Raw genomic sequence first — 14513 nt, forward strand, 5'->3', positions numbered from 1 at the left:
GACGCCCAACAACAATAGTTCAGGTATACATGGCAACGTCACAAGCAGAAGATGAAGATATAGAGAAAGAATATGAGGATATTGAACAGGTAATGTGTACTTAAAAGAAGATGAAAATCTAAGAGTTATGGGGGATTATAACTTGGTTGTTGTGGAAGACATAAAAAAGGGTTATTGGAGAATATGGACTTCGTAGTAGTAATGAAAGAGGAGAAACACTAATTAAGTTCTGGAATAAATTTCAGATGGCTATAGCGAATACTCTGCTCAAGAATTGCAAAAGGGAGTAAACTTGGAAAAGGTCGGGAGATACGAGAAGGCGTTGGATTGTAAGGTGTACCCAGGGGCTGATGTACACAATTTGGTAAAGTTGAAGAGAAGGCTGAACTTTCATACTAATCAGGAATAAACCCTGGACAAGAAGTCGGATACGAAAGTACTAATGAGGGAAAAGATATGCAAGAAGTTCGTTGAGGCAATAGATACTGTAATAAGTGGCTCACTAGGCTGTCCAGTTAGGTACAAGGAAGGTAACTGCGAAAAAAGTATGAGTAACAGAGGGAGTACTTCAGATAATCAACAAAAGTAGTACAGAAATGCCCAGGGAAATTCACAAATATGGAAATACAAGTCAAACAATGGAAAATCTGGGATGGAATGATGGCATTATTATGAAAAGACTAGGTGATAATCACCATGAAGCAGAGATGTTGAGTTGCCAATAGGCACAACAAAAGACTGCCAAACAAAGCTTTTGTCCAAACACGGGGTCTCTCTCTCTCTCTCTCTCTCTCTCTCTCTCTCTCTCACACACACACACACACACACACACACACACACACACACACACACACAGTGCGCGCCGTTGTATTTGAGTGAGATACTGTGTGCGTAGGTGCGTGCACACGCGCGCATGCTTGTTTATTTGTATTGTCTAATTCTGATGGAGGCCTGTTGGGCCAAAAACTTTGTTTGACAGTATTTTTGTTGTGCCTGTATGTGACTTGGCATCTCTACTACATAGTGGATAACAAGTGGCCTTTTCATAATATTGTGAGAAATACAAGTCACTTAGGAATGAAATAAATTGGAAGTGCAGGGAAGCTAAGGTGAAAAATGGCTACATGATAAATCTGAAGAAATGGATAAAGAAGTGATAGTTAGAAGGGATGACTCGGCATATAGAAAAGTCAAAACAACCTTTGGTGAAATTGAAAGCTGGAGCATGTAACACTAAGAATGCAGAGGAGAGAGCTGATAGATGGAAGGAGTACATTGAAGGCCTCTATAAGGGGGAAGACTTATCTGGCAACATGATAGAATAAGAAACAGGAATTGATAGGGAAGAGATAGGGGTCCAGTATTAGAATCGGAATTTGGAAGACTTAAAATCAAATAAGGCAGAAGGGATGGATAAAACTCCATCAGAATTTGTAAAATCATTGGGGAAGTGGCAGCAAAATGATTATTCTTGGGTGTAAAATGTGGAAGACTGGCAACACACCATCAGACTTCTGGAAAAAATAATCCACATAATTCCCAAGATTGCAAAAGTCAACAAGTGCAAGAATTATCGTACAGTTAGCTTAACAGCTCATGCATGCAAGTTGCTGACAAGGCTAATTTACAGAAGGATAGAAAAGAAAATTGAGGATCTGTTAGTTTACAATTAGTTTATCTTTAGGAAAGATAAACATATCAGAGAGAGAATTGTGACATGGCGATTAGTGATAGAAGTAAGACTGAAGATTAATCACAGCAAGTTCGTAGAATTTGCTGACCTAGAAAAAGCATTTGACAATGAAAACTGGTGCAAGGTGTTTGAAAACATGATAAAAGTAGGGGTAAGTGATAGGGAAAGGCAGGTGATATACAAGATGCACAAGAACCAAGAGGGAACAGTAAGAATGGGAAACCAAGAACGAATTGTATGCATTAAAAAGGGTGTAAGACAAGAATGTAGTCTTCCGCCCCTGCTGTTCAATCTATACATCAAAGGAGCAATGACGGAAATAAGAGAAAAGTACAGGAGTGGAATTGAAATTCAAGGTGAAAGGATATCAACAATAAGATTAGCCAGTGACATTGCTGTCTGCAGTGGTATTGAATAAGAATTACAATGTATGTTGAATGGAATCAACAGTGTAATTAGCACAGAATATGGATTGAGAGTAGATCGAAGAAATATGGAAGTGGTGAGAATTAGCAGAAATCGGAACAGTAAGAGACTTAGCATCAGAACTGGTGATCACGAAGTAGAAGTAGTTCAGGAATGTTGCTACCTAGGCAGCCAAATAACCCATAACAGATGGAGCAAGGAGGGCATAAAAAGAAGACTAACACTGGCAAAAAGGGCATTCCTGGCCAAGGCAGGTCTACTAGTGTCAAAGATTGGTCTTAATTTGAGGGAGAGATTTCTGTGAATGTATGTTTGGAGCACAGCATTGTATGGTAGTGAGACATGTATTGTGGGAAAACCAGAATGGAAAAGAGCAGAAGAATTTGAGAAGTGGTGCTTTAGAAGAATGTTGAAATTAAATGAACTCGTAAGGTAAGGAAAGATGAGGTTCTCCACAGAATTGGAGAGGAAAGGAATATACAGAAAACACTGACAAAGAGAAGGGGCAAACACTGACAAGGAGAAGGAGCAGGATGATAGAGCACCAGTTAAGACATTAGGGAACATCTTCCAGGGTACTAGAGGGGGTTAAAACTGTGAAGGAAGACAGAGGTTGGAATTCATCCAGCAAATAATTTTGGACGTAGGTTGCAAGTGCTGCTCTGAGATGGAAAGGTTGTCGTGGGAGAGGAATTCATGGTGACCAACATCAAACCAGTCAGAAGACTGGAGACTAATAAAAGATAAATGAGATATGACAGTTGTTTAATTGAGGGAGAATTTACAGTTTCTGTACGCAATGGAAAATTATTTTACTAGTTATACTGAGTCTAAACCCATAGTCTCATGAGATTTGGGCTGCATAAGTAATGTTCAAATTCAGTTGCCAATGGTTTCCAGTAATGTATTACTTTTCAAAACAATTAAGTCAGTTATGAAAGAATAGGTGTTTTGAATGAGCTTAACGAGGTTATAGAAGTTCATTGTTGTCTTAAAAACCAGCGAAAGTCCAGTCTTGTCGTGCGTACCCTTAATATAATGCTGACAACAATGGATTAATGATATTGCCAACACCTCTCTTCATTTCTTTGGTTATGGATTTGTTACATTATACACCTAGTATCTGGCGTGGCAATTCATGTGTAAGTTGTCCAATGTATTACTTAATTATTTTGCAGGTGGGAAGCTGCTTTTCAGTGTTTTTGTTCCCTACTATATTTGAGCAAACATTCACCACTTTAGCTGCTATAAGTTCAGTCAATCATACAATGGAAGACCCAGGATGAAATAATGATAATATTGTGAAAAGGGCAGATTGCTAATCACAATATAGTAGAGTCGTTGAGTCACAGATGGGCACAACTAAAAGGCTATTACACACGTAAGCTTTCAGCCAGGATGAGGCGAGTAGCAGTGTACACTTTTCCTAATAATTCAATCATATTATGAGAGAGCAAGCTATCCAGTTTCATTGATTTTGAAATATTGCAAAGGCAGCAAGTATATGAGAAGCTAACTGCAAATACTGTATAGTTGGATGGATAAAAAGATCTACTCACAAAGCAGCGGCAGGAGAAAAAGCATATTAAAGATATGGAAATGTGTGAGTTCTTAGTCAGTGGCTCGGTCTTCTGGCAGAAGGGTTGAAGGGAAAGGAAGAGGCATGGAAAAAAGGACTAATGAGTTTTAGGAAATGGGGAGAGTTACAGAAAAGTCACTCAGAAACCTAGTCACAGGAGACTTTCTGGGCAACATGATGAGGAGAGACTGATTGTTGGTACCTGCGGCCAACAAGATTAAATTCAAACCACTGTCCTCATGCAATCATAACATTTTATTTACACAATTTATTGTTCTCATTCATTAGAAAAAGAGTGTCAAAGAGAGGTGACAAATCTTTTAGCATAGATTTGTGTGAAGGTGGTATGGGCTATGAATATTAGTATTCCACATAATTTTTGCCCCCAAAAGAGAGCATTTTTGCAATTTACACGTATGTGTATGTGTTCATTCCAATATGATACATAGACTACTGTTTTGCATAATTGTTTATACAGAATATTCTGAAACGAAGATCTCTTGGTATAATAATCTGTACTTTGATGTCAGATTTTTTTTTATCTTTCTTGTTATACATGTTGCTTGCATGAAAACTAAAATGGACATTTATAGAAATTGTGATGTCTTGATATGATGTTGTTAATGATGTTATTATAGTAGTAGCAGTAGTACTATTTTTATTATTATACATTATAATATGCTAAAAACCTACTTGTATTGATTTCAGTGATATAGATCTGGTTGTGATTGGCAAATGGCAGACCCTTCCACTTCGGACGTTGGAACAATCGTTGTTGGAACACAACATTGCAGAACCATCATCAATTAAAGTTCTTGACAAGGCTTCGGTAAGTTATTCACTTGCAGTATAAAAATATTAAGTTGTTTTTATTGCTCTGGTCAAAGAAATAACTAGTCTGTGTAATGCTCCGTTGTATGGGAGGGCAGGGTTTGAATGCTGGCCCTAATGATGGTAATTTATCTTGTCAGACAATTTCTTATCCTTTCCCTCCCATACCCAACTCTCCAATGTTGATAGCTTTGTCACAGAAGTTAAATGTAAATCTGTCATTGAGATGTACCCAGGATGTTGGACCTAGGCTATTTCTGTCTGCAAAAACACTTCAAGCTGCACAGGAGAAAGTACCCCTCACTCACCTTCAGAAGCCGTGATATTGACACAATTCAGTGTTTTACGCCACTAATTCCATAGAAACAGGATTCTTGTTTCACTTGTGTATTCCCCATGTAAAATTTGAAATTGTCGTGGTTCATATTCTGACAATATTGTAGTCTTAAATTGTGTCGGTGGAACAAAATGATCAGTATCTAGTTTTTAGAAAATGGATACCATAGCCGCAATCAGTTGGATAATGAAGTTCATAAAGACAAAATTGATAATGAGTGTTATAATCATGCTGAGCAAACTCAGTACTACTAGTGGGGGTAATGTGAACACCATGCTCAGCTGTAACCCTGGGTAAATTACAGGCTGTATTTGTCCATAGTGAATGAAGAGGAATTTTTCTTGTGTTTATGCAATACATACAGGAATAAAATGTCAGCAAAATGTATAAAACCTGCAATAAGTGATAAAAGAAGTAGCAACAACATAAATTATTAATTAAATATTGAACAAGGTCTTGGATAAAGAACGAGATAAAATGTTGAGCATGTGTAAAACGTACTGCAAGTGCTGTATAGTACAATAGTTGAGAATGACGCAACTTAATTTCAGTTACTGTAATCAACAGTACCACAATGAACAGTGTTCTCTACACACATTACATGAAAGCCTACACATTGTTTTGTATTCTCTGTAAAATGTTGTACAAATGTGATTTACAATACCCAACTCGTTGAAAATTTCTAACACACACAACCACAAAGCATCAGTAACAAATATGGTATTGTTCCACTTCTGTGCTTTGAAAACATAACACATATCAGAATTTAATTTTGTAGAATCCTACAATTACAGCAAATACAGTGTTGTTTGGTTTTCAACCAGTTGTTTTAACTTTAAAATGGAATAGAGTAATGCATACTACATTATACTGTCCTACTTCAAATAATCGGTTAATTTGTTTCTTTTTTACATTTAAGATGGGCGTGCACATTTTACATTTAATGCAGAGTTTTGAAACCAACAATCTGCAGGAAACAAGAATTTGAAAATAGTATTAAATTGTTGTTAGTAATCCCAAAATACGTTACAAACAGAAATGAACTTCGGACTTCATAGCTGATGCTTTTGTCTGAAAATGTAATAAAAAATTATTGTTTCATATAAGTTAAAATAATTGATGTTGTACAAAGTGATTTTGTAAGTATAGCATTTACATAGAATTTAGATGGGACCATTAAATTTTGCTGTTACAGCCAATATCATTAAAAGTGATGTTGCTATAAAAAGTAGTGACTGTATTAACAAAAGATGTCTGTATAATGGATCTGTTCACAAATATACCAACAGGTGAACAACACTGAATTCACTTGCTTTCATGTGAGTAATATCTGAGCCAACTGTGAACTTGATGTATTTTTCGATAGTAATCACCTGACCCATAGCAATTACCCATAATACCTTGGATTTAAACATGATAGAACCGTTTCATTTAAACAGAATCGAACAAAGACTGCAGATAAAGTGAGATCAAGAAATACTATTCTGCAAAAATTGTACAGTACAAAGTGGGATTCTGCAGCGTTGGCTCAAAGATCACCTGCCCTCTGCCTTGACTTCTCAGTGGCACTAGATAAACAGCAGCCACCTGAAGCCCGTAGATATGCAACTAAGTTGATGTACATATATAAAGTCAACTCCCATATTCTCGTTACGTGTCCCGAGCAGCATTTCACCACCTAGCCTGAGAGGAAACAGTATCTTTTGGAGGAAATATAAGAAAATTTGCAACAATTAACAGCTGCCAATTCATGAGGATGTAACTGCTATCCACATCAGCAGACTCCACTCCAAATGAAAACCACTCCGAACAGCTAGCACCTTGCAGGTTCCATGAAGCTTGGAAGAAAGAATAGTACCTAATATAATTCTCTGCAGGAGTTCCTTAGCTTTCTCAAAGCCAACAACAATCTGTGGGAATTTGATCTAACCCAAAAGACAAAACACTCAGTATGATTCGGACTACCGATGAGATATGCAGTGACATACTATACAGGTAGGGAAAGACTACCACAGTGGAATGCACCAGTGGGCTCCCAAGACACACTGTCAAACATATTGTTAACGAATGCCCTCGGAATCCATTCCCTGGAAATCCCTCGGACTTCCTGGACACTATAGCAGATTTGATAAATTATACACGGTTACTATAAATGAGCTATTTGTTATCAAAGCTCTGTATTTTCTAAAGTGTCCTATGTACAGATAGACTGATGAATGAAAAGAATCATAAACTCACAAAGTTTGCATTTTGCACCCCACAAATTTTCTAAGATTGCTCCTACGTCCATCGTCATCACAACAGTTATACTTTCTCGGGGCTGTTGCAATGTTCTTCGCAGTGAGAGTACGTAAACATGGCTCTTAATGTATCAAACCCTCGTCCCAAGGAAAATATTAAAAGGCCTTAGGTCAGGTGACTTGGGAGCCAAGGGAACAGAGCCACATCATCTTCACCACTACGTCTAATCGAGCAATGTGGAACTTTGTTGTTCAGTTTGTGACGAACATTGATGCTCCAATGAGGGGATGCCATGTCTTACACCAGCCACAATTTACCTGTTTTAATTGTTGCCCAAGCTGCAGACAATACGGTTTGAAATTTAACTACCATCACAAAATCTTCCAAACAATTTTCTGCAGCTTTCAAGGTCTGTGGTTTGCGCAGATCGATGAATTTTTCGTATTTCTAAAGTGATGTGTAATTGGAATGATAGTGATAAAATAGAAATAAATTGGTATAATTCTGTAAATTAACTAAAAACAGGGACAGACAATTGACATACTTGGTGTTACATGATCAGTATGTAATTTTGAGAATAAAAGTCTGCCATATTCCCACGTTTAGAAATGACTGTACTGCAGATTTTGAGAGTTCCAAGGAACACCAGAGGTGCAAATATTGTGAAAGGGAAATGGGAGTTCTCGTGCCTTTTGAGAGGGCAGCTCATGTATGGGTATGAAGTTCAGAAGAATGAATCACAACTTTGATCAAATTAAGATAAATATATATTTAATTCATGAAATGAAATGACATTTGCTAACTAGTTAATAATCGCATATTCTTTGCCCTTGTAGCTCAGACCTTCAATCTGCTGCCATCATTTCAACATTTATTTTTTCTTTAGTAAATATACTTGTTGAAGGATTTCTTCGTGTGCATGTGTATGAGGGAACAATAGATACTCACATAAACATAGTGTTCATGAGCATAACTCAGCTTCTAAAATCACCTTCTCCACCAAGACGCACATACAACTGAGTCAATGATGAACACGGGTAGCTGAGCTTGATTACCAATCTTGAATATGTTCTTGTTTGTTGCTAAACATTTCCTTTGTATAGTATTCTTTTCGACCATCACATGTGTAAGAAAAAGTAACCATTGAGAATGCGGCATTATTGGAAAATTGAATCGTAGCATGAAGTTGGTAACATATTATAGTAAGGCATTTTAAATAAGGGGGAGGACTCCAGTTGCAGCTGCTGATACATTGTGGATACCCTTAATCCACAATGAAGATCGCTCTGAACAAACATAATGTTGTATGTTGATGCTGCTGTTTTCTGTAATGGAAAAAGAAGACCATGTAAATGTGCTAATTTGATTTTTGTATATATTATATTTGTATATATACTAATGTTAATATTCTGTCAACAAATTGCTTCTTAATTATTTTGTGTGTCCCCCCCCTAACAAAAACAAACACACACACACACACACACACACACACACACACACACACACACAATTTTTTTTAAAAATAAGTAATTAGAGATAATTTTTTTTTCTTTTGTAATCTGTATTATTCTTATGGAGAAAAATATGTTTTGAAACCATTTTCTGTTAATGAATTCACAGGTACCAATAGTAAAGCTGAAAGATCGGGAGTCGGACATAAAGGTTGACATCAGCTTTAACATGAGCAATGGTGTGAAGTCTGCAGAGCTCATAAAGGACTTCAAAGAGCGCTTCCCAGTTTTGCCAAAGCTAGTCCTTGTACTAAAACAGTTCCTTTTACAGAGAGATTTAAATGAGGTTTTCACTGGTGGTATCTCATCTTACAGTCTCATACTCATGACGATTAGCTTCTTGCAGGTATGTAACCAGTACAAATTAATTTTGAGAGGCTGGAAAGAGCGAGCTTGCTTTTTGTGATTTTTCAAATGTGGTCATGTTCTCAGGTATTGGTGTTCTTGTTGTGTTGCGGAGTTGTTTTATTAGGTATTGGTGTAGTTTTGCTAGAATTAGTCTCCATCTGTGCTCAAGTTGTTTCCATTTTTGTGAATATTACTGTCTTTATTGCATATTTCAAGTAAATAGATAACTATTGGTAAAGGTTATTGATAAAGGTTAATCTTACAGTGGCACACATGTTACAACTGCCAGTATGCATATTTTCTGTATGGAATACACTATGTGGTCAAAAGTATCCAGACACTGCCAAAAACAAACGTTTTTCATATTAGGCGTATTGTGCTGCTAGCTGCTGCCAGGTACTCCATATCAGCGACCTGAGTAGTCATTAGACATCGTGAGAGAGCAGAGTGGGGCACTGCGTGGAACTCAGGGACTTCAAACGTTGTCAGGTGATTGTGTCACTTGTGTCACACGTCTGTACATGAGATTTCCACACTCCTAAACATGCCTAGGTCCTCTGTTTCCGATGTGATAGTAAAGTGGAAAAGTGAAGGGACACGTAAAGCATAAAAGCGTACAGGCCGACCTCGCCCGTTGACTGACAGAGACTGCTGACAGTTGAAGAGGGTCGTAATGTGTAATAAGCAGACATCTATCCAGACCATCACACAGGAATTACAAACTGCATCAGGATCCACTGCAAGTACTATGACAGTTAGGCGGGAGGTGAGAAAACATGGATTTCATGGTCGAGTAGCTGCTCATAAGCCAGACATCGCGCCGGTAAGTAAAAAACGACGCCTCGCTTGGTTAAGGAGCGTAAACATTGGACAATTGAACAGTGGAAAAACGTTGTGTTGAGTGACAAATCACAGTACACAATGTGGCGATCCAATGGTGCGTGTGTGGGTGTGGCAAATGCCAGGTGAACGTCGTCTGCCAGCGTGTGTTGTGCCAACAGTAAAATTCAGCGGTGGCGCTGTTATGATGTGCTCGTGGTTTTCATGGAGGAGGCTTTCAACCATTGTTGTTTTGCATGACATCATCACAGCACGCCTACATCAATGTCTTAAGCACGTTCTTGCTTCCCACTGTTGAAGAGCAATTCGGGGATGGCGATTGCATCTTTCAGCACGATCGAGCACCTGTTTATAATGCATGGCCTGTGGCAGAGTGTTTACACGACAATAACATCCCTGCAATGGACTGGCCTGCTCAGAGTCCTGACCTGAATCCTGTAGGATACCTTTGGGATGTTTTGGAATGCCGACTTCGTGCCAGGCCTCACCAACTGACATACCTCTCCTCAGTGCAGCGCTCTGTGAAGAATGGACTGCTATTCTCCAAGAAACCTTCCAGCACCTGATTGAAAGTATGCCTGCGAGAGTGGAAGCTGTCATCAAGGCTAAGGGTGTGCCAACACCCTATTGAATTCCAATATGACCGATGTGGGGGCCGCCATGAATTTGTAAGTCATTTTCAGCCAGGTGTTCGGATACTTTTGATCACGTAGTGTAAGTTGCTCAAACAAATAAGCCAAGCAACTTCCAGTCTTCTTATAATTGCTAGTCTTTCAAACAAACAAACAAATCAAACTCCAAACATACTTGACTTATTGGTACTCGATAATACCTTATGGAACAATTTTCTGGGGCCAGTTCTCATGGGAATTAATTATTTATTGGCCAAAAGCGAGCTGTAAGAATATTATCTGTTGGTCACCTGTCGTCATCTTTTAGGAGTTAACGCTTTTTAAATGTACAGTCACAATACACTTTCTGATCAAAAGTATCCAGACATTATTAGTAGACATTAATGTGGGATGTATCCACACTTCACCTTTGATGACTCGAACTCTGCTGAGAACACTTACAGTGAAGTGTCTGAACGCCTTTGAAGTAATCACAGCACATTCTTCCCAAGGAACTGAAACCTGCTAAGATGGTGATGTTAGAGCTGGAGCCTGGAGAACAGTTGAGAGTCTTAACTCATCCCAAAGGTGTTCTTTTGGGTGTTTACTTCATATGAAGTGATTTTGAATCTGGATTTCTATCTTTGTTGAGAGAGACATAGTGCTATATACCATCTGTGCAATTTCCTGTACAGAATTTTCACGTAATATGTATTCTGCTCTGTAAGAGCCTAATAAACTATGTTTCTCAAACTGAAACTGCTACAAGCATTAACTTCAATTACGATTTTATTTTTCTATTCATTGCAGTTGCATCCACGTCAGAATGCGTATAGCCCAAACGCTAATCTTGGTGTGCTGCTAATTGAATTTTTTGAGCTGTATGGCCGTAAATTCAATTACATGAAGACTGGCATTCGCGTTAAGAATGGAGGCACCTACATCTCAAAGGAAGAGGTGAGTCATGTAAAAAAAACTAGAAGTAATTCTTTGAAATGTTGCCTAGTGCAGAAAAGATTACGTAGTAATTTGAGCCTTTAAATTCTGTTCTTAACCTTCATCACTACATTTCAGAAAATTTGTATGATAAGCATTGATTGTGCAACAAAAGTGTGTACATGTTTCCTGGAACATCATTATACAAAGCCATGCAACCTGCACATCATTTTCTATTTACATCTTCATTTATTGTTATGTTGTTGTTGTTGTTGTTGTTGGGGGTGGGGATGTAACCCCGCCTAACCTCCAGGAAGACCAGTGATCCAGGCCATGAATACATCAGTCACTGTTCAGAGAGGAGGGTAGAATGGAAATAACGTCTTCATATTCATCTGATACTTGAATCTCTTGTAGTTGCATTTGCCTATTTAATTTTGTTTTAACGAAGGTAGTAAATTATTTCGCGAGTGACGTTTTTAGCCAGAAACTCATTAACAGAGATGGCTGTGTGTGCAGGTGCATTGTCATTTTGGAAGAACCCGTCTTCTGTCTGTCACAGTTCGGGTCTTCTTTGACAAAAACTGCTGCAAAATCTTCTTAAAACTTTCAAATAAAAGGTTTAATTGATAGTCTGATATGGGGGAACAAACTCTGAATCAATGACGCCCTTGGCATCAAGGAAGCAGATCAGCATAGTTTTGACATTTGATTTGAGTTGGCGATATTTGTTTGGAGGGGGTAACTATGATGCTTTCCATTGACTTGACTGTTGTTTTGTTTCTGGGCCATTACCATAGCACCATGACTCATCAACCAGTAGTAATCTTTAACAGAAACTCTGGATCAGTTTCAAGTTGTTGTTTCAAAGCATGACATGATTCACCTTACCATTCCTTTTGATGATCACTCAAAAACCGAGGAACAATTGTCAGCAACCTTTTTCGCTTCCAAATCTTCCGTGAAAATTCTACATCTACATTTATACTCTGCAAGCCACCCAACGGTGTGTGGCAGAGGGCACTTTACGTGCCACTGTCATTACCTCCCTTTCCTGTTTCAGTCGCGTATGGTTCGCGGGAAGAACGACTGTCTGAAAGCCTCCGTGCGCGCTCTAATCTCTCTAATTTTACATTCGTGATCTCCTTCGGAGGTATAAGTAGGGGGAAGCAATATATTCGATACCTCATCCAGAAACGCACCCTCTCGAAACCTGGCCATCAAGCTACACCGCGATGTAGAGCGCCTCTCTTGCAGAGTCTGCCACTTGAGTTTGTTAAACATCTCCGTAACGCTATCACGGTTACCAAATAACCCTGTGACGAAATGCGCCACTCTTCTTTGGATCTTCTCTATCTCCTCCGTCAACCCGATCTGGTACAGATCCCACACTGATGAGCAATACTCAAGTATAGGTCGAACGAGTGTTTTGTAAGCCACCTCCTTTGTTGATGGACTACATTTTCGAAGGACTCTCCCAATGAATCTCAACCTGGTACCCGCCTTACCAACAATTAATTTTATATGATCGTTCCACTTCAAATCGTTCCGCACGCATACTCCCAGATATTTTACAGAAGTAACTGCTACCAGTGTTTGTTCCGCTATCATATAATCATACAATAAAGGATCCTTCTTTCTATGTATTCGCAATACATTACATTTGTCTATGGTAAGGGTCAGTTGCCACTCCTTGCGGCAAGTGCCTATCCGCTGCAGATCTTCCCGCATTTCGCTACAATTTTCTAATGCTGCAACTTCTCTGTATACTACAGCATCATCCGCAAAAAGCCGCATGGGACTTCCGACACTATGTACTAGGTCATTTATATATATTGTGAAAAGCAATGGTCCCATAACACTCCCCTGTGGCACGCCCATTGATAACAACATGCTGTGTTCTGTTTGCTAAAAACTCTTCAATCCAGCCACACAGCTGGTCTGATATTCCGTAGGCTCTTACTTTGTTTATCAGGCGACAGTGCGGAACTGTATCGAATGCCTTCCGGAAGTCAAGGAAAATAGCACCTACCTCGGAGCCTGTATCTAATATTTTCTGGGTCTCCTGAACAAATAAAGCGAGTTGGGTCTCACACGATCGCTGTTTCCGGAATCCATGTTGATTCCTACAAGGTAGATTCTGGGTTTCCAAAAACGACATGATACTCGAGCAAAAAACATGTTCTAAAATTCTACAACAGATCAACGTCAGAGATATAGGTCTATAGTTTTGCGCATCTGATCGACGACTCTTCTTGAAGACTGGGACTACCTCTGCTCTTTTCCAATCATTTGGAACCTTCCGTTCCTCTAGAGACTTGCGGTACACGGCTGTTAGAAGGGGGGCAAGTTCTTTCGCGTACTCTGTGTAGAATCGAATTGGTATCCCGTCAGGTCCAGTGGACTTTCCTCTGTTGAGTGATTCCAGTTGGTTTTCTATTCCTTGGACAGCCAGCTCGACGACACAGGCGGCACTGAACTGGCAATGCGTTGCGCTGTACTTGCCTAGTGGCAGAAATCCATACTACATAAGCTCCACCCATGGCTATGGTATCCCAGTGTTTTTTGGGTACACTTTGTATGGACAAATTAGAACAACTAAATTTAATGTAGTAGGTTAGCTGATCCCGCACGTCAAGGGCCTGCGTGGAAATTTTGCAGTCATTTAGTGTACACTATTGTCTGTCTTCAGTAATCCAGAAGGGTTAAAATTTCCTTCACTATCTTTTGTTATCCTTAAGACTTCTAGGTGAGCTTTTAATTTATTGGCAACTTCATTATATTTCTGGACTTTGTTGGCTTTATAAAAAATTTAATAACAAACAATAGATAGCAAATGAAGAAAAATACCTGAATTAATTGTTGTTTAGTCTTTTTTACTGTTTGCAACTGTTCCTTGAAAGCATTGAGTATACGATAACGAATTGTGCCATTACATTGCACTGCTTTGGAAAGATCGATGATAATTACTTGGACAAATTCTCATTCATACAGGGGTGATTTTATTTATTTATTTTTTATTTTTTTACCTCCCCAAAGGCATATTGCAATTAGTTCCTTTAACAGCTAACATCAGACAAAACAGTTCTTGCGTACATATTTGTGTAAATTTTATTAACTTTCAACCTAGTGCATAGATCATGTGAACCAAATATTCTTC

The 14513-nt window shown here is 38.7% G+C and overlaps 1 protein-coding gene across 2 annotated transcripts in view; it reads left to right on the forward strand.

The window, feature by feature from the left end:
- LOC124619261 (terminal nucleotidyltransferase 4B-like) overlaps positions 1–14513 on the forward strand; it is a 42679-nt gene that overhangs the window by 8351 nt on the left and 19815 nt on the right. For both annotated transcript variants that reach the window (XM_047145526.1, XM_047145527.1), the window contains exons 3-5: positions 4407–4527; positions 8728–8964; positions 11228–11374. In XM_047145526.1, coding sequence (XP_047001482.1) covers positions 4407–4527; positions 8728–8964; positions 11228–11374 — 505 coding nt within the window. The remainder of the gene's footprint in view (positions 1–4406; positions 4528–8727; positions 8965–11227; positions 11375–14513) is intronic.

Source organism: Schistocerca americana, chromosome 6 (assembly GCF_021461395.2).
Source record: "Schistocerca americana isolate TAMUIC-IGC-003095 chromosome 6, iqSchAmer2.1, whole genome shotgun sequence".
In the NCBI taxonomy this organism is placed as follows: domain Eukaryota; kingdom Metazoa; phylum Arthropoda; class Insecta; order Orthoptera; family Acrididae; genus Schistocerca; species Schistocerca americana.